This window comes from Theobroma cacao, chromosome 8, assembly GCF_053813885.1.
Source record: "Theobroma cacao isolate CCN51 chromosome 8, ASM5381388v1, whole genome shotgun sequence".
Lineage (NCBI taxonomy): Eukaryota > Viridiplantae > Streptophyta > Magnoliopsida > Malvales > Malvaceae > Theobroma > Theobroma cacao.
This window is the reverse complement of record NC_142646.1, coordinates 4648747-4669576: the sequence shown is the minus strand read 5'-3', so window position 1 is coordinate 4669576 and position 20830 is coordinate 4648747. Positions and strand designations below refer to the sequence as shown.

The 20830-nt window shown below is 36.9% G+C and overlaps 2 protein-coding genes and 1 pseudogene across 3 annotated transcripts; all 3 read right to left on the bottom strand.

The window, feature by feature from the left end:
- Positions 1 to 778: 778 nt before the first annotated feature.
- LOC18592040 ((+)-piperitol/(+)-sesamin synthase CYP81Q2-like) lies at positions 779 to 4236 on the bottom strand. The gene is made up of 2 exons (XM_088809105.1): positions 3215 to 4236; positions 779 to 1530 (listed from the first exon to the last, which is right to left on the bottom strand). Exons 1-2 carry the CDS (start codon positions 3569 to 3571, stop codon positions 901 to 903), a joined length of 987 nt encoding a protein of 328 aa, XP_088665231.1. The 5' UTR covers positions 3572 to 4236; the 3' UTR covers positions 779 to 900.
- A 696-nt stretch (positions 4237 to 4932) lies between these two features.
- Positions 4933 to 7910, bottom strand: LOC18592036 (cytochrome P450 81C13-like; annotated as a pseudogene). Its single transcript, XR_016027951.1, has 2 exons — positions 6648 to 7910; positions 4933 to 5790 (listed from the first exon to the last, which is right to left on the bottom strand). The product of XR_016027951.1 is annotated as a cytochrome P450 81C13-like (transcript).
- A 2890-nt stretch (positions 7911 to 10800) lies between these two features.
- Positions 10801 to 13284, bottom strand: LOC18592035 (cytochrome P450 81C13-like). Its single transcript, XM_007018517.3, has 2 exons — positions 12296 to 13284; positions 10801 to 11659 (listed from the first exon to the last, which is right to left on the bottom strand). Exons 1-2 carry the CDS (start codon positions 13208 to 13210, stop codon positions 11039 to 11041), a joined length of 1536 nt encoding a protein of 511 aa, XP_007018579.2. The 5' UTR covers positions 13211 to 13284; the 3' UTR covers positions 10801 to 11038.
- Between the last annotated feature and the right edge of the window lie 7546 nt (positions 13285 to 20830).

Genomic DNA, 20830 nt, shown 5'->3' with positions numbered 1-20830 from the left:
TTGGTGGTTCCTAAGAACTCCACCGATACCAGCTAATAGCTTTATTTGAAAACCTATGGATATATAATTTCGTTTGTTGAAGGGGAGACTTTTTCTGGCATAAAATGAAATTATAACTTTCAAAAAAAAAAATAGAACTTTTTAATTTTTCAAAACATGCACTAACAAAAACAAATTACAATTATTCTTTTAACGTTTTTCAAATTCCTTTCAGATCACTTTTATACTATTTTGCTATAAAAAAACTTTACAATAATTTAATAATTTTATTGTACATCGCTAAGTATTCAATAGATTGATTTTGTCAATACAAAACATATTCAATCATTAAGTTTCATTATATCTTTGAGGTTTATTGTGCATAAACATTTTATATACCAATGGTAAGGGTGAATAAAAATTTTAAAAACACTAACATTAATACACGCCTTTAATTCATTTTATTGTTCCTTGTTTTTATAGTCCTGTGTTATAACAATTTTAAGATTTTATTTCGGTTTACCAATGGCTACTGTAAGTGAAACATTGAGGGATCGAATCAGTTTCTAATTTTGTGAAATTGGATCGATTTGATAGTATCAATTGTCAAAAATGATAGAAGAAGATGTACTTTCTACTTTAACTACTCCTAAGTCAAAAAAAATGAAATGATCAGAACGTTAAAGAAAGTGACATTGATATACAACTTAAAGCCTTTCCTAATATTTTCAGTTTTCTAATCCTTAGTAACAGGCTAAAAATGCCTCAATAATATTGATGTGCAACATTAAAGGTACAATAAAAAAAGAATTTCTCGGCTCTTATGTATATTATGGTTATTCTTTTTTAAGTACTATCTGTTTTCTTATGATTACAGTGAATAATTATTAAACAAATGCAAACTGTGACTCTGTAAATCAGTCAGAGTTGAGAAAGAACGCTCGGTGCTAGAGTTTCACGGGGTCGAAATATGACCTTTAAAGCCACATCCTCTGTCTTGTGCGCGTTGGCTGCTACACGATTGGCCTGACGATCCTCACCTGCCTTCCCCCACTCAAAGCACTGAATCAAGGTCCCCAGTGTTAAAGCCATGAGCCTCATGGCCAACCCTTCTCCGGGGCATTGCCTTCTTCCTAAACCAAACGGTATGAATTTATACCCTCCCCTTTCTCCCTCCCACCCGCTACCTTGAAATCTCTCAGGCTTGAACATATCAGGGTCCTCCCACAACTTGGTATCATTATACAACGCAAATGCATTGACCAATAACATTGTACCTTGTGGGATATTGTAACCTCCGACCGTGCATTCCTTTGACGACTCGTGAGGGGGAATTATTGGCCCTGTCGAACCTAACCTAAGTGTTTCATTGATTATGCAATGAAGATATGGAAGCTTACCGAGATCCGCGTCATGAAGTAGTTTGCTTTGTCCAATATTTGCATCAATTTCTTCCCTTGCCTTTCTGAAGACCTCAGGGTGCGATATCAAGTGAGACACCGCAGATTCCATGGTTGATGTTGATGTTACTGTTCCAGCTGTAAACATTACCTGAGCACCAGAAGCTCAATGTTAAATGCACTAGATTATAATTTATACAGAATTATTTTCTTTTTTGGTTTTCTTTTGAAAGGCAAAAACAAGTTTTGTTTACAAAATGCTTAAACACAATTAAACTTCTGCAAAATATAATATCAATTGTAAGTGACTAACCAATAGTTTCATCGCTATGACACAAAAATACAAGTTTTTTTTTTTTTTTTGGATAAGTGACTAACTAATAGTGCCTTTTAAAAACTGCCCCTAAACTAATAGTGACTAACAAGACCGATGGTTGAGTGGACGAACCCTATGGAAGGTTTTATGAAGTTCAACGTAGATGGAGCAGCTAGTGGATGCCCAGGAGAAGCAGGAATTGGTGGGATCCTTAGGAATTCCGTTGGTGAAACCAAAATGATGTTTTCCAAGGCGATAGGGAGGGGAGATGCTAATCTTGCGGAAGTGCTGGCTATTAGACAGGCTTTCATGATGTTTGCGGCTTCAAATTGGAACGAATCCCATTTTCTGGTCATTGAGAGTGATTCCTTTAATGCGGTGAGTTGGATAAAATCACCTAGTCAAGCTCCCTGGAGAATGAGGAAGTGGATTCTTCAAATTGAAACGCTTAAAAGAAAGGTGAAAAAGTGGGAAATATTACATGTAAGAAGGGAGGCCAATCAGCAAGCTGATTCCCTGGCAAAAGCTGGAATAGGAAGGGCAACTGATCTGGTCAACTTCTGGACTGAAGTCAGGGACAGCGCCTCTGCAGGGAATGGTAATCTTAGGTGAGTTTTGCTGCCAATTTGACATGTAGGTGTGGTTGACTTTTGGATCAGGGTGTCCCCATAAGGGATTGTTTTGTCTTGATGAAAGGTTCTGTTCTGCTCTATATCCTTGTGGTGGGGAACAGGTATCTGCAGAGGGACGGGTGATTTATGCTCCTATGGTTACAGGAGGGAGCTGTTATGAACAAGCTCAGGTTTCATCGTTGTAATTCGATGAATGTGCTGTGTTGTTCTATGGCAACAGGGACTTCAGGGCGAGAAGTCAGCAGGGTTATTGGTGGAGTGGAGGATCTGAAGCTCACCTGTGAGGACACTACAAGTAAGAGAAGGGAGAAAAGGACGAGAGAGATCTATTAACAAGAGAGCTCCTGGTTTTTATCTGCGAGAGGGCTGATGCACATTCTTGCCAATGCAGGTTTCTTTTGTCTTTTGTTGTTTTCGCCTGTTCGTAAGGGGTGTTTAGATATGTTTGATGCTGATGATAGGTTGAGTTTATGATTTCCCTTAAGGAATTGATTTAGGAATACCTTTGCTAAGGATTTCTTGTCTTAAGGGCTGCTGGGCCTTGCAATGTAATTTTTGAGGGGTATGCCACCTCCAGGACTGCGCATAAGCCTTAAAATTGCAGTTCTTTTGTTCTTTTGAAGGAGTTAACCATTGGTTTCTCCTTTTAATGATAATATTTAACTTTAAAAAAAATAACTAATAGTGCCTTACACGTTGCAGACAACTATATTGCATCAGGATTTGCTTTGACTTGTGTGTCAAATCGAGTTTCCCCACCGCTATATTCTAGCAAATTCAGTAGGTATTGATATCTCTAACACGTAAATGCAACTCACTACAAGTTCATACTTACAGAAAATGCAAATCATTTCAAGCAGATGAAAACATATTTCTCTAGGTTTTACCATTATTATTCCTTTGATGATTTCATCAGTGTAGCAATCTGGTTCTGATTCCTGCAACGATAACATAACATCTATAATCGGTCGCTTCCTCTCCCCATCCGTAATAGAAGGAGAAGAAACAACACGTCGGCGCATATCAACTAGAGCTTGCAGAAAATCATCCTTCTCCACATGCGTTTTCAGGATCCTCTTATCCGCCCCTTGAAAAGTCAACCACCTCAAGATGGGAAAGTGGTCACTCCACGAAAGGTTGACAGTTGGATTAAACATCTGCTTTAGATCATTGATCATGCCTCTATTATTATCCGAATGCACATCATCATCCAAATACCTGTGTCCAGCAACTAGCTTCATCATAATATTGAAAGTCAAGATGTAAAAGAATGACTCAATTTCCACTTCCCTGAAAGAGCTCTTGAACAGTTGTTTGACCAGGAAGTGGATTTCTTCGGCACGGATGCTTGAAGTCCCTTGGATGCGTGCTGATGAGAAAATTTCAATGGCAGTGAGACGGCGAAGGTTTCTCCAGTGGTGTCCATATGGACAGGTCACAAGCGTGGTGAAATCGTATTCAGCAATCTTTCTAGAGGCAAGAGAGGACGGTTAGCAAAGGTGACGTCATTCTTTGTGAAGCATTCTTCGATGGCTGAAGGAGTGGATATGACAAGGACTGGTCTTGAGCCAAAGCGGAGGAACAAGACAGGACCATACTTCTTGGAGAGATCATGGAGGGTAAGGTGTACTGGCCTCTTCAGAAGGTGGTAATGGCCTATTATAGGAAGACCAGGTGGGCTTGGTGGCAAGTTTCTTCGGACCACTCTGTTTCTTATGAAGAGTTTGTGTATGAGGAAAAGAAAAGAGGTTACCAGCACTAGGTAATATGAAACCTCCATGTTCGACCTATCAAACACAGTAGCCGTCTCTGTTCTTTTCTTGTCAAATTGGAGATGAGATAATATAACCTTCTATCATATGAGAAAAAAATTGGAGTAATAGGTAAGCAAAGGATGGCCATTCCAAAAAAAAAAAAAAAACAAAGGATGTCTTCTTTGGAAAAGTAAGTCATTTGTTTGACTACATTTTGTTTTAAAAAAATAAAACAAAATAAATCATTTGTTTGACTAATCTGCAGCACAAGGATGTCGAGTTGCAGTTTGACTCGTAATGTGGAAAGATATTGTTGGAGTTTCTCGGCAAGTATAACCAAGTTCCAGTCAATCTTGTTCACTCATCTTTCCCTTGGCCACTATAAGCATCGGATAAGCACACCGAGTGTCAAGTTAACTTTAGCAACAAAGGCAAAGGAAAAGGGTACCTCATTTAATTGTGAACCACATTTGAAAAGCATCTATAACCAAAACTTGAAACGTTCCAAATATAGTAGCTCAAGATGAAAACAAGTCCATATTCGCAGTTTATCTTATTCGTGCATATATACCTGATTTTCTCTAAGAAATGGGCACGAAAACGCACGACATTTCATGTCATCCTGGTATCAAGACACGAAGGCAGGGTTAATATGCTGAGATTTTTGTATAGACAGGCAGGGTTGTAGATACTGGTAGATTTTTTGTAACCAATATGATGAAGGAAGGGCAGGACGTTTGTCTCCTCAGTTCTAGTCCTTTTACTCTGCTTGTACAAGGGGAATACTCTGTCTTTGAAATGAAATGAATTTAACTTTCAAAAAAAAAAGGCATAATTAGACAGGAACAATGTTGATTCAAATTTTTTTTTGGTCACATAAATTCAAATTTCAATATAAGTTTATTCAGTTAGACAGGAAACAACGTTGAATTTGCATACCTAGCATGAAAATTCAACACTGGCAATCAATTATATAATACGACCTTACAACAGAAATAGGGGTTGGAGGGGACGCCAAGTCCCTCTAGCTCTAGCACTTAAATATTGTCACAACTTAAATGGTAGAGCAGCTCCAAACCAAGCCTAGGCATTTCAGTCAGGAGAGGAGTTTAATCGAATTTCGGCGTGGACAACACCGAGCCTCCAATGGCCTAGCCTTTGACAGAGTGATTCCAGAACCGGAGCTCATATCCACCTTGCCTTGCCCGACGTTTTCCCATACAAAGCATTGTATGGCTGCACCTAGGGCCAAGAAAATTAACCGCATGCCCATCGCAGCGCCAGGACAATCTCTCCTCCCAAGTCCAAATGGAAGATATCTGAATCCTTCTTCTCTCCAAAGCTTGCTTCAAACCTTTCAGGCTTGAACTTGCTTGGCTCCTCCCACAAACTGGGATCCCGATGGATTGCCCAGACATTCACCATTAGCATTGTGCCTCTAGGTATCTCATATCCACCCACCACGCAATCTTCAGATGAGAATGAGGCAACAGAAGCGGTGATGGAGGATAGAGCCTTAGTGTCTCGTTTGCAATGCAACGAAGATAGGGAAAGTTGGCAAGATCTGAGTCATTTAGCAAGCGTCCATGCCCAACATGGGCATCAATCTCTGCCCTCACCTTCTGCATTGACTCTGGATGATTCAAGAGAAGTGACATTGCCCATTCCATTATAGCTGCTGTCGTTTCTGTCCCTGCATTGAACATCGTCTGATGCAAATATCGCATAGAGATTGATGGTATGTTTGGCACGTAAAATTACTTTAAGATATAAACATCAATCTAGCATATCACAACAAACTGTCCATATTATTTAAAAAGTTAGTTTCCTTGCTCCATAATTTCCTGACATTTCTAGATTCTCAGAAACGCTTATAAAAAAAAATTCTCAGAAACAGTTTAGGCTCAATTCTATTATGCATGGCATTTAGAAGTTCAAATGGCTAATAGGAATCAGGTCACTAAGTAAGAGATCAAGCGAATACTAGTAAAGGATTAATCGATACAAGGCTAATTCTCTTGCTGCTGTCAGAATTTCTTCATTTCAAAAAGATGCATTTCTAATATAACAAGATTTACTTCCATCCAGAAGATTTTTTTTTTTTTTGAAATTTTATGTGTACTAAGAAGCAGGGGAGAACAAAAACGTTCACCTCTGAGAGGAAACAAGTAGATTCTGACCTGTTACACTCTAAATCTATGGGTAACAGCTCAAAATCACCTCTACAAAAAGAATCCCCAACAAGCCAACCACTGAGCGGACTCACTGCATGCCCTGTTCATTTGCACAAAATTTACATAATACCCATCCAGAAGATTGGCTTGAAAACTTTTTTTTTGATAAGCAATTGGCTTGAAAAAATGGTTCCATGATTTAAGTTTCAAGTCTTTGAGCATAATTACTGTTCTTTTATTCACCTGACTAAATAGTAAAACGACAATAAATGATCAAAGGCAGGACTCCATATGGCAGGTTAGAAGTTTTAAGATCATCTCCATTTATTTCAATGAATCATCTAAAGGCTTACAAAAAAAAAATTGATCAAAGGCTGGAATGTACTGCTTACCAGTACCATGCTCTTGATGACTTCGTTTGAACAAAACTCAGGATCTTTCTCTTTAAGAGACGAGCGTTTCAATCGGCGAAGGCTTCTTTCTCCGGTCCTTTATCGCAGCTGGAAAGTCCACAGAACAAACAGGTTTTTTTAATCTAATTTCATCTATTAAATTCTTAACGTATTCATCTCTCTTCCTCTGCACTTGTATCATATGCTTCTCGATTCCTTTGAAACCTACCAACCTCAAAATAGGAAAGAAATCACAAACATTTATTCCAAGGCTTGGAAAGAATAACTCGGTAAATTCCCGCAAGAAAACTTTTTCTGCTTCTACGTCCCTAGCTTTCTCCTCAACGCCACGCTTTCCCACAACCATCCTCAACATGACATTAACCGTCAACAGAGAAAACAAGAACTTCAAATCCACCTTTTGGGTGCCATTAGCTTAGAGCTTAGACAATTGTTGAACACAGTTGCGAACTTCTTCTTCACGTATGGAACGAACCCTTTGAAGGCTATTTGCAGAGAATATTTCAACAACACTGAGGCGACGAAGGTTCCGCCAGAGATCACCATAAGGAGCCCAAGCAATGGTAACGTACTTGTCCGTCAAAATATCCCCTGCCATGGTCTGTGGCCGATTTGCAAATATTATGTCATTCTTGGTGAAACATTCTTCAATAGCAGATGGAGAAGATACAACAAGGACACGCCTGGAACCAAATTGGAGGTATAAAACAGGACCATGCTGTGACAATAGAGTCTACAATGCTGCGTAGAGTGGATTTTTTATGAGGTGAAGGTGCCCGATGATTGGAAGAGAAAACGGACTTGGAGGTAGCTTTTGCCTTTTGTTTGTTAGAAATTTAAGGGTGAGAAGCATGAAGAGTATAAGAACCAGATACTGGCACAAATTTTCCATGGAAAATTAGAAAATCAGATCAAGAACGCGAGAAACAAAGGAATAAGGGCAGAGAAAAAGACTCCGGAATTTTGTCCTTCCCGATTAGATAAAGTATATGTGGACAACCTTTAAATTGATAGTCTCGTCTTAAATCTGCACTGCATACACTGGTCCTTACTCCATTATTTTTTTTCTTGAGAGCATAGCAGATAAGGTAACACTTTTCAACATGTCTGTACTCACTGTTCACTACGCAGTCAATTATTGATCATCTTGGGGGCGTTTAGGGCGATGGCGGGTTGGCAACTTCAAGAGGTAAAATTGGACTGTGATAGAAAGACAGGATTTGCTTGTTGGCAGGATTTAGAGGGCCACCCTGTTCCCAGCATGAACAGGACCACCTAATCCGGGTTGTGGCATTTAAGCATAAACTCCGAATGAAATTAGAACACACCTTTTCATTGGGCAAATATCTCATTAACAATAGTTACCTAGATTGTTCATAGTCAAGAAATAATATAAATATGGGACAATTTTTTTTTAATCCTCAAAAATAGGCTAAATGCTTATGGCTAATCACTTGGGCATTTTTTTCAATTAATGGACAAACATTTCAATTATAGCAATTAAGAGATTAACATTTTCGATTCCTTACAATTAATAGCTAAGTTGACAGGTGGATGGAACATGTATCACACGCGATAAAAAATTGCGTGAGCTGATGACATAGCAGTTAACTTGTTACATTTTAAAATTTAATTATTTTACACCATGTTAGAAATAATTATTATATATCATGTTGAAAATGTAATCGTTACATGTTATGTTGAAAATTTAATTGTTAAACACCATATCGAAAAATGTAATTGTTACATGCCATATTAAAAAATTAATTTTTATACGTCATGTTGAAAATTTAATTGTTACACGTCATGTTAAAAAATATAGTTGTTACATGTTATGTTAAAAAATATAGTTGTTACACATCATGTTGAAAAATGTAATTATTACATGTCATGTTGAAGATTAGTTATTACACGTTATGTTTAAAATTTAGTTGTTACATGTCATGTTGAAAATTTAGGTGTTATACATCATGTTGAAAAATTTAATTATTACACATTATATTGAAGATTTAGTTATTACACGCCATATTGAAAAATTTAGTTATTACAGATCATAATGAAAAAGTTATTTCACGTCACGCCATAATATGAACCGTTTTGACTTGACAGAAAAGACTTTCTAACAAAACTATCTTTCTGTATCTTACACAACAAGTCAGCATCCGCTCCATGCATATCTTTTACACGTGTCAGACACATCTCACTTTAACTTTTAATTGTAAGAAATTGAAAACATTTGGTTATTGATTGCTACAATTGAAACGTTTTGACTCTAAATTGATAAATACTCAAAAGTTTTGCCCACAAATTGAGCATTTAATCTAAAAAATTAGGTATTTTTTAAAATAATCCTCTTTTTAATTTTAATTATTTTTAGTCAAGAAAAAAATTTAGACAAAGTTACCCTTAATGAAACTTCCTCATATTCAAGCGCACATGAAAAAAATATTGTTACACATCATGTTGAAAAAAAAATTGTTACACGTCATTTTGAAAAAAAAAAATTTGTTTTACGCCATATTGAAAAACAGTTATTATACACCATATTGAAAAAATATTATTGTTACACACTATGTTAAAGAAGTTGTTACATATCATGTTAAAAAAAAGAATTGTCTCACGCCATATTTAAAAAAAATTATTATACGTCATATTGAAAAAATATTATAATCATCTTCTAAGATTTTCGTAAACAGTAGAGAACATCTTTCTAACAAAGCTCTTATACATTTTTTTAACAAAATCATTAGAAAGTGACACAAAATTTTGCGATTCATGAACAAAATCATCTGATAAGGACTTTTTTAAAATTTTTTATAAGATTTTACTAAACCAAAGATGGATGGAAGTAATCAAAATACAAAAATCGTTTTCTTCTCTATAGTTATTTTTCACCTTCTTTTTTCTTTTTTTTTTCCCACTTTCTCTTTATTTCAATTTTGCACTGAATTTGAAAAAATTGAAACTTTATATTTATTTCAAAATGGACAGAAAATCTTATACCATTCCTTTTCTTTCCTTTACAACCAAAATGCCTGCAGTTCTTTTTCATCTTCTTCTTCTTTCTTTCCACTGTCTCTTTATTTCAATTTTGCATCGAATTTGAAACCTTTTATTTATTTCAAAATAGATGAAAAATCTTGAACAAATTCTTTACTTTACCCTATTTAAATTCTTTTTATTATTAAGATTTTTTAAAAAGAAAAAGAGAAAATTAAAAACATCATTTTGAATGATTTAAAGGGTACAAGAGAACTAGATGGACACTGTTTTGGATAACATAAAAAAGAAATCAGAAATATCTAATTTGTCTGAAGGGTTTTAAAGACTTTTTATCAAGTCTTGACAAAAATTAAATAAAAACATTTAACAGTTATTTTTAAAATAAGTTTTATGAAATTGATCATTTATCACAATTTCCTCTAATATTGGCCACTGATTTCAAGAGAGTACAATGGGCAAACCAAGTTATCTGGTTTCACTCTGATTTGAGCAAAAAAATTACTTCAAGATTCGCAAATCCTTTATTAACTTCAAAATGAAAATGGACGGGGGCTCTTGTTCTAGGTTATAATGCGCTCACATTTATTATCTTGAGAGTGTAATAAAATTAAACCAAGATCTTGTACAACAATTGTTATTGTTGTAATAAATATCTCCGCAAAGTATGTCTATTTCAATGAATACATTTACCTTATCCAAGAATTAAATAATAATAATAATAATTGTACATTATCCTAAAAAAACCCATGAGTTATTACACTTAACTTCCAAGATTCAAGGATTTAAAAGCAATAGTTTTGATGTATTTTCTAATAGCAGAGAATCTGTTCCCCGTTCTGAAGTATCATGAACTATGTTGTCATTTCAAGTTTGAAACTAGCAGTTTATTTAATTGCATAGAAAAGGAAAGACAACAATTTGCTCAACGATTTAATTATACTAGAAATCATATAGAACAAAAACTTGAAATGCCACTAACGCAACAGGTCCAGAAGAACAAAGTGTGAGATAACGTCCCCAGATTCATGTTTACCTTGTGTCAATCGAACAGTCTAGGGTTGGTGCACGATGTTCAATGTCACATAGGTCAAGAGGCAACAGGCAAAACCCCAGCTATTGGCTGACAAAATTTAGATACGGAATTCTTAAGGTATGTTCAAATTTTATTTTGATACACTGGGTATCGGTGAAAATTCACATCGCCTACTAATTTATCCCAAAGAAAAGTAAATTCAACAACAGCAATCTTTACATAGCATCAACTTATTTTAGAAAGAAGGCCAATCTCCGTAGCACTTATTTAGTTATTCAAACTTACAATCTCAAACTCTTTGGAAGCTCTAAATTGTAGTTAAAAGTCCGGACTTCTAAAATTGGGAGAGAAGTTTAATCAAATCAGGACGTGGACAACATAAAGCCTCCAATGGCCTAGCCCTTGACATAACCATTCCGGTACCTGGGCTCATATCCACCTTTTCTGGCCCTTCCTTTTCCCATTCAAAGCATTGTACAGCTGCACCTAGGGCCAACAAAACTAACCGCATGCCCATGGTCGCGCCTGGACAAGCTCTCCTCCCAAGTCCAAATGGCAGATATTTCAATCCTTCTTTCTCTACGAAAGCTCCCTCAAACCTTTCAGGCTTGAACTTGGTTGGCTCCTCCCATATACTAGGATCCCTATGGATGGCCCAAGCATTGACCAAGAGCTGTGTGCCCTTTGGTATCTCATATCCACCCACCATGCAATCTTCAGATGAGCAATGAGGCAACAAAACCGGTGCTGGAGGATATAACCTGAGTGTTTCACTTACAACGCAACGAAGATAGGGTAGCTTGGCAAGATCTGATTCATTTAGCAGGCGCTCATGTCCAACATGGCTGACGATCTCTGCTCTCACCTTCTGCAACGCCTCCGGATGATTCAATAGGAGTGACATTGCCCATTCCATTGTAACTGCCGTCGTTTCAGTTCCTGCGACGAACATCATCTGATGCATATGTTGCATGCCGAATGTTAAAAACAGATTATTTTTGTTTATAACATCAAACAAGTTAATTTTAAAACTTCAAAAACAAGGATCAATTTTATTATAGAAAGTTAATTTGTATGGCATTAAGAAGTTCAAGGAGTACTTAACGCATATTTGGACGCTAAATAAGAGGTCACAGTTAAGTTTGAAGGCCCAATCTTCATCTGCTTGTCTGAATTTTGATCTTCATAAAAAATGTTGTCTTGGCTTTTTTCTTTCAAACATGTTAATGCTGAAAACATTAAGGTTGAAATCTTTCCTTTTGGGCACAATAAGCGACAGACAAACCAAAAAGCATTTGCTTTGCTTATTTTGCATTTACCACAGCCTTAATTGACTAATCCAGTCCATCCAGAGGCAGGGGAGTGATTTCCAGCATCTGCCAATGGTAATTTGACTAATTTCTCCTCAAGGTCTCTTTGGGATCTGATGATTTTTTTTTTTTTTTTGCATACCCAATATTTGTTTCAGAAAATTGTTCCAAACATCAAAAGCTCAAATAGTCAACCTTAATCACTAGTATTAGTTTTAATTCCAGCTGACAAAAGAGTGAAAAACAGTTAAATCTATGAGACAGAGCAAGTTAGTACATACCAATGCCATGCTCTTGATGACTTCATTGGAACAGAAGTCAGGATCTTCTTCTTGAATAGAAAGAAGCTTTTCGATGAGCGAAGGATTCTTTCCCTCTTCCTCTATCTCAGGAACGTCAGCAGAAGAACTAGTTTTCCTTAATCTAATTTCATCTACTAGATTCCGAATGTATTCTTCTCTCCTCCTGTGCAATTCTCTCATGTTCTTTTCAATCCCTTTGAAACCAACCCGCCTCAAAATTGGGAAGAAATCACATATGTTCGTTGCCAAGTTTGGGAAGAATATATTCTTAAATTCCCGGAGGAATACCTTTTCTTCAGCCTCCATGTCCGTAGCATCGTCAACACCACGCCTTCCCGCCACCACCCTCAACATGACATTCGTTGTCAGAAGACAAGACAAGTACTTCAAGTCCACCTTTTGGGTGCCGTTAGCCGCAGAGACTTTAAACAAGTGACGAATAAAGTTGGCAACTTCTTCTTCACGTATGGAAGAAAACCTTTGAACGCTTTTTGAAGAGAAAATTTCGACAACGCTTAGACGGCGGAGGTTCCGCCAAAGAGGTCCGTAAGGAGCCCACACGAAAGCAACATAGTTATACGTCAGAAGATCCCCAGCCATAGTCCGAGGCCGGTTTGCAAAAATTATATCGTTCTTGTTGAAGCATTCTTCGACAGCAGAAGGAGAAGATATAACAAGGACACGCCTGCAACCAAATCTGAGAAATAAAACAGGGCCGTACTTTGATGATAAGGTCTCCAGTGATTGGTAGAGCGGGTTTTTGATGAGGTGAAGGTGGCCAACGATTGGCAGAGTAAAGGGACTCGGAGGCAAATTTTGCTTCCTTTGAGTTAAAAGCTTGATGGTGAGAAAAATGAAGAATATGATACCAAGGAAATGGTACAGGTTTTCCATGGAAAAACAGAAAATCGGATCAGGAACGCTAGATTAGAGACAAGACAGAAAGGCAGAGAGAGACCCTGACTTTTATAACTTCAAATTGTGGATCGCGTTTAACATGTAGGGACAAACCAAAGATGGCAATCTTTACCGGTAACCATTTGGCCGTCCATACCCACTTAAAATTTACCCATCCTATCGCCCATTTATCCAATTGAAATATGAATTAGGTGGTGGAATTCAGTTGGTCGATCACAGCTTTGACGAGCTGACAAAAGCTTTTCACCAGATAACAATTCTTAACTCTGTAGGAGAAAAATAACTCTTGTCGTGTTTCAAAGAAAAATTGCGTCCCTGGACTGTGAAAGGTCAGAGCAATTCCTTTTCTTGATCTTTAAAGAGGGCAACGCCTATCTATATCTTCTGCTAAACCAATAACTTTTTATGACACCTCGGTAGCGAAAGTCAAGGAACACTAGTTGTCTTCAATGGCAACTTAGCGGATTGGTACTTGACAATGCCCAGGCAATTGGCTCAGCAATCCAATCAGCAAACAAGAATGAGGTCAAGTCAAATATACTACATTAATATGCCGAGTAAAGATTGGGATGGCGATGGGTATTATTTTTCGGGAATCCAAAGTTACTCAACTCAATTAACTAAAATTCAAAATATCTTATATTGGGTAAAGTTTGAACATATTATATTCTAGTTTGAGATGGGTTTAAGTAAAAAATTTGCTAATCGGGTGAAATCTAAGTATCAACTCGAAGATACTTGATACTCGAGCTCGATTAAGTTTTTATCCTGATAATATCAAGCACTCAATTTAGCCATTATCGGGTTTTTAATAAGTTGGGCTAGGGGTTAAGTTAAATTTTTCACAGACACAAAAAGGGGCACCAAAGGCTAGGCCTCAAACACGATTATTCCAGAAATTGGCTCAAGTCCACCTTCTCTTGCCCAAGCCCAACTATTTCCCATTCAAAACGCTGTAAATGCACCTAGTGCAAGGATATCTATCCGCAAAGCCCATGCCAACTTTTCTAAATCCATTTGCTGTAAGCCCATTCATCTGGCCAACTTTTCATGGTCCACTTTCATCAGTAAACCCAAAGGGAGACCACTTAGTTCAGAATTCAAACCCAAATTTTATTTATGCAACCACCAATATCTGTTGTTTTTTTTTTTTTGACTGCAATTTCTCTTGGCCTAATAAGACAAAGTAGTACTCCAATATCAGCCGTATGGCCAAAACTATGGTACAAACCAAAGCACGACAAAAAAATACCACCATGTATTGTATAACGACAATGCTACTGGATGCGTTGTCTGGTTTCACTCAAAAGTTTGATCCAAACATGACAATCTTTAATTGAAAATGATGAATTACTATTTCATGAAGTATTTTTCTTTAGGGATGATATACTTTGAGAAGATGTTTCACAAAAATTTTGTTATTGCACTTAAGCATGCCTAATCATCCATCCCAAATCGGGACCCCTTAGCACGAACGGCAAATATTAAGGAGTTTCAGCCGAGCCTATTGGAAAATAAAGCCACAATTCCGGTACAAGAGGTCTCTACTTTCACAGAAACAGGCAACTTTCCTGAGAAACTCAAAGCCAATTTCCTGTAAACCCAATTTAGGAACCCTTTGTTTGGTGGCCAGCCCGTTCTTAAAAGAGTAATTTTCCACGGGTAATGCACGCCTAAAGGAACAGATTAAAAAGAATCCACTAATAACTATGGTAAATATACTACTATAATATTATATCTCTAACACGCCAGAGACAGTTGTTATTAGTTTTCATGCCGAAGCCCCATCAAAATAAAATAAACAAATTAAGCCTGAGAAAGCGTCTGATAAATGTGCATTGCTTTCAGCAGACAGGAAGAAGTTATGGTTTTGAGATTTAAAATTCTGCAAAGTTTGAGGGGTTGGTAGGGTAGGGGTGGGATGTGTAGAAATGATTAGGCTAATTGGAATCTCTAACGCTTGCCCTTCTGAGTGTCATCTTGTCCATGTCGTACTGCTTTCAGTGGTCAACAAAGCTCAAAATTTGCTTCTCGATGCAAAGGTCTCCCTGCCAAAATCTACATACACACATGCCTTTGCGTAATGTCAGCTCCAGGAACGATTCCATTTAAGCAGAGGGTCCACTCCTAACTTCTCATAGATATACACCCCTGCCATCAAAATTCAAAAAAACAAAAAGGGAAACGATTGACATATCCCCTATGGAAAAGTTGAAAAACGTACGACTGCATTGGTTTCTACTTTCTCGTTTTGCTATATAAATAAACAGGTTGTCTTTGAGTAGCTTTTCGTTTGCTTTGGCTTCATTTTTATGCTTTGAAAAACTCAAGTACTCAAGCTCAACTTCATATCTACGTCGCTGAAGTTATCTGACAAGCTTAAGCAGCCAATCTCTACTTAAACATGGGCCTTCTCTAGATATACATAGAAGAAGATAAATTACTTGAGTAGTCGAAATGCAAAGTACCCATCATAGTACAAGTAACAAAATCTGTAAGCTTCCAAGTGTTGGTATGCCTCAGCTTGGGTTTTTGCAGATCAGATCAAATTTTCAAAACAATTTTGAACAGGTCTCCCAAAACTATCAACAGTTGGATAATAATCCTCCTGTTTGGTAAATATACCTTACCTAAATCCTGATTCAGCCAATGATTGTGAGCGAGCACCATATTTATGGCTTAATGGTCGAGCGAGTTCTATGCTTCATGACAACGACAGTCGAAACAACGATGGATGACTCCTTGAACAAATAAAACTGTCAAGTATTAACTGAAATTATCTTTCACTTGTTTCTTAATATAGCGTGGCAGAGTAACATTGTACGGAATGAACCTTTCATCTCGATAAACTTATATTAAAAAAGTAAAAGCAACTCAATATTTCTTTGTTGAATAAAAAAAGAAAAGAGAAAGAGCTCGATTTCTACTTACAAGTCACATGTAGAACTCAACTCGAAGGCTCTGCCGCTTTATTGACAATACATGATTACATTCAATGAGCGACAAAAACAATTCAAGGAGTAATAAAACAAATAGACAAGAACAATTCTTTAGCGCTAGAGCAAGGAGTAGAGAGATTATTCTCTGATACCACCAAAACTCTTAACCTATTACCTATTAAAAGCAACCTATCACTCTTTCGATAAAGCGAGGTTCTGAAAAGTGAATAGGAGGCAATAAACTTGGGAGAGAAAGAAAAGAGCTAAGAGACAACATAAAGGACGTTTCGTTGTTGAAACCAACCAACGGAAGGAACACACGGTCAAATAATAGTAGACCAAATTTCTTCATTACTTAATATATATATCATTTACACATATATTGCGGTATAGACAATACAAAATATGGATGACAAAGTCTTAAAAATCCAACAAAATTTTGAAAACATGGATGCAAATGCAATTCACGGGGATAGAGAAGGATCCCCACAAAACCCACTATCTTTTGACAAAATGCGCAAAAAACCAAAAGTGCAACTTTGCAAGCGCTTAATGGCTTCCACTTTATAAAGCTTAAAGTCTTCTTTTTTCAAATGTTCCCACATTTTAACTAAATCTTGGAGAAATATAACACTGAAAAAGAAGCTTCAACGGTTGTGGAGTGGATCTGAGGCGTTTGGAACTTTCCTCTTGCTTGAAAAGAACGCATCAAAGTGATGCCTCAAACGTTGGTGCTGCTGCTGCCTCACAGGTTGCTTCTCTTTAGTACCTGGTGAGTAACCGTTCATGCCAACAAGCACTGATGACTCTTCCTTCTGGTCTCCTGAGACTAACAGAGAGAGCAACATTATTACGACCACTAGTTTCTGCAACAACGCCACCTGTAGAGACGGTTGAAAGTGCATGCTGTTGCCAAGCGAAATCGGGGTTTTTCTTCTTAGTGGGGTGGGAGAGAAAGAGAAATAGAGAAATCTAAAATCTTCGACTTCCTCAAAGAAATGAAAAAATCTATATAATGGGTCCAACAAGGGCGAGGGTTCGAGAGAAAAAGCACCAACAAGAGAAAGCTAAGTGTCTTTGTTCGGAAATGTAAGAAAAAGAGAAGTAAGAAAAGGTGATGTAGTGTTATTGAGTACACCCTGCAAACAAGGGACACATCTCACGAAGAACACTTTCTTTTTTGCTTTTCTTTATTAGAATATATTTTTTGTGCTTTACGAGAACTTTTCTTTCTATTCTGCTTTTTCCTTCTCGCTTTCAGGCCCTGGAAAAAGGGTCATTCCACGTCCAATTTACAGCAATTGAATGATAGTAGTAGTACTATGGTATATATAGATCTTGGCTCTAGTGCTTTATCTTTGTCCTGGTTTTATTTGTCTCCTTTGGAAAGTAGTCAATTTTCTCTTTATAGCGACTTCATCCCAGAGGGCAGAGAAAAAGAGAGGAAAAGAAAAAGATTTTCGGGGTATCTAAACTCACCAGCTATTGGCCATGCCATTCTCCGAGGACTTTTCCCTTCGACATGCAAAAGCTCGTGTCCAAGGCAATGAAAATACATATACAAATCTTTGCTTAAAGTACACGTTCTGAATGGTCTTGTCATGAGCAACTTAAACAGCTGACGCTTCTTCCTAATACATACCCTTTGAGTATACGGCGTACCAGTTTTCAAAGTACAAGAAAATCTATTGCTTAAGTAATATTTAGTAGTACTTAACAGAGTCAGATTAATTTAATTTGATCCACTCCGTGACTGGAGGATTGTCGTGTCGTGAGACCGGAGGGATTGCGCGACAAACTTAGCCAAACTTTTGACAAGATAGCTGGCGAGTCAGAATTCGCAGCATTATTATCCACTCAACCGACCAGAATATGGAAAATGAACCACCCCAATTATGTAATACTAGAAAAGATAATAGTATAGTATTTCTTTTGCTTTCAAAATTTCCCTTCAAATTGGTCAATTGTGTACATAATAAGTTTTAATTATGTGTTTAATCATTAAAAATAGAAAAAAAGAAAATGCCCAATGCAACCAATTAATCTCAGTTGGGCCCAATGCTCAACCTCCTTTCCTAACCATACGGGTATTGGGCCAGAAGTGGTAAAATTTTATACAGCACCAAATCATGGAGTAGGAGAAAAGGACTCGGTCGTGTGTTTTTCTGCTCATAGAGAAATACCCTACGTTGAAATGTTTACTTACTTGTTACTGGAAATTATAAGCATTAACGTCTGGTGGAATGAGCCTGCAAACCCAAAGAACACAACTCAAGCAGCCCAAAGCTCAAATTTCTTGAAAAAGAAGGCCGGAGCCCAATGTTTATATAGATAGCTCCATACAAAAAGCAACTGTTATATAAAAAGGCTCAAGTCCTCGTTGACGAATAAAAAGAAGCCCATAATAAACCATGTCTTTTCTGAGAGTCATACTGCCACTACTGTCTTCGAACTTGAGGGAATGTCAGGGAGTGATGGATGCATAAGCGAACCATCCCACGATTCATTTGATCATTTGAAGTTGCGTATTTGCCTATTTGGTACTTTGGCAAATTTTATTTGGAGCGAATCGCCTCATGTAATATTGTCACACCTTTCACCAATCACCACTTAAGCTACTGCTCTGTTTAGGATAAGGTGCCTATAGACATGACAATCCTCTGCTTCAAGTTTCAATCTCCTGACTCGTCAATCCACTACCCGCTTCCTTCTCATCAGAATCGCAGAGTCGGCAACTTACCAGGGGGAGGGCCACGGCACAAACTTAGCAGCTACTTCTGATGTAATTTTCTCATTGCCTCAATCCAACAAAACAGAAAGATTCTGTGCGTCTACAGGCCTGGCAACTTAATTTCAGTATTGTCAACTTCGAATCTTTAACTTGATCTTAACCAATCATTGAATTTGTATCAGTGACAAATAAGTTTAAACAAATATAATTCTGCATATCAAAATTTTTATTTTATTTTTTGGTAAACTTTTAAAACCACGTATTCAGTTTATCATTAGATAAATAACAATTAATTAACAAATTATTAACATACCAGATAAATTCATGTTGTACTAACTTTGTTATTCAAGGCACAAGTCATATAAGTGCGTCACACATTATGATATTGCCACAGGCTATACATTTATGGTCAATGCAAATTAAACTAATTGCAGGGTGGATATAAATTTTGTTCTTTTTGGTTTCTTCCAGTGATCTAGCTGCTGCAGATTAAGTTTTTGGTTTCTGCAGGTTCTTTCTGGATGGGGTTGGAGATTGCCGGCCTCCTCTTGGATGTACTTTTTGCATAGCTTATGTCTACTGAAATGGTACAATTCTGCTTTTCAAAAAAAAAAAAAATAAACTAATTGCGCAAAGTAAGTGCTCTTGACCTCTTGTCACGTGGGAAACAACTATTGGTGATTGGCATTGCCCACCACGACTTTGGGGAATGCCGAATTAAAGTTTCATTATGGAAAGACAAAGAACATGAAAATCCATCAACCCCCACCTCTGTGTTGCTGCATTCAGTCGCCATCAATACAAAACAAGCCCCATGAAAAAGAAACAACTTTGATATGTCTAGTCATAAATAGGAACAACTCTGGCGGAGAACTAGAGGTAGTTGGTGCTTCATTGGCTGGTGAACATATGAACCTCTGAACTCGATGATATGGTACATTGTGCGTCAATATCGATCTGGACTATGTAGTCTGGCTGCCAAATCAACCAAATGCTTCCGAGAAGAATGAGAGGTTGAGAACATCTAGACCTTAAACCTTGCCCTTCTCCCTCCTTTCTACAATCCCTTCCCTATTCATGGTACATTTGACCTTATGAGCGGTTCTCAATCTCGTCAAAATCACTGAATGATCCCATCAACGATGAAATTGAATTACTTTACAAAAAAAAAAACGATGAAATTGAATTTCGATTTAGTACACCAGGGATGTTATGGATTGATGGTGGATAGACTCGTGTGAACTGCAGATAACTCAAGGGGCTTCACTCTTTATGTACTATCTTTAAACATAAGCAAGCATTGGGATCTTTTGAAAAAGTAACATATCATGGCAGGCAATTCGTATAAATTATAAGATTATGATATGACAGCGTTGTAATTGTTGTTGCACCACATTGATTGTTAAGTTATGGAGTTGTTAGAATCTAAAGGACGATGAAATGATATTGTGAAGTGAGTTTTTGTGATAAAGAAAAGAAGCGTAGTAAATAAGTAAAAAGGTATGTCAAAAGTGATAAAAAAGAATATTAGAATAATTCTTGAAATATTAAATATCGTGGTAGGTAAAAGATAATAAAAAAAATTATATATAATTTCTTTCATATTGTTTCTATTACTATTCATTTAAAGTAATGATTCATTTACTTTAATTGTTTTATATAAAATAATGATTATCCTCATAATTTTTTATATTATATTATATTATATTATAATTTTTTAAAAATTAAATTTTAACCAAAATCAAATATTTATATATATAAAAGGAAAAAGTTTTCCTTCTCATTTTCCTTCTATCTCTAGGGAAAGGGCGAGAAGCTATCTGACTGTTGACAAGACATGAGCAGTGCCCTCGGAATGCCAGCAATCAATGGATCCATTCACTAAGAAGCGTGATAAACTTGGGAAACATTTATTGCCACTTCCTT

What these genes read in the sequence shown, in the direction of transcription:
- LOC18592040 (XM_088809105.1), bottom strand. Translation starts at nt 3,571, where the DNA reads ATGATGAAGCTAGTTGCTGGACACAGGTATTTGGATGATGATGTGCAT. An exon ending in TCATCAAAGGAATAATAATG is followed by an intron (nt 1,531 to 3,214) that starts GTAAAACCTAGA and finishes TCTGGTGCTCAG; the next exon opens with GTAATGTTTACAGCTGGAAC.
- LOC18592035 (XM_007018517.3), bottom strand. Translation starts at nt 13,210, where the DNA reads ATGGAAAACCTGTACCATTTCCTTGGTATCATATTCTTCATTTTTCTC. An exon ending in TCATCAAGAGCATGGCATTG is followed by an intron (nt 11,660 to 12,295) that starts GTATGTACTAAC and finishes CATATGCATCAG; the next exon opens with ATGATGTTCGTCGCAGGAAC.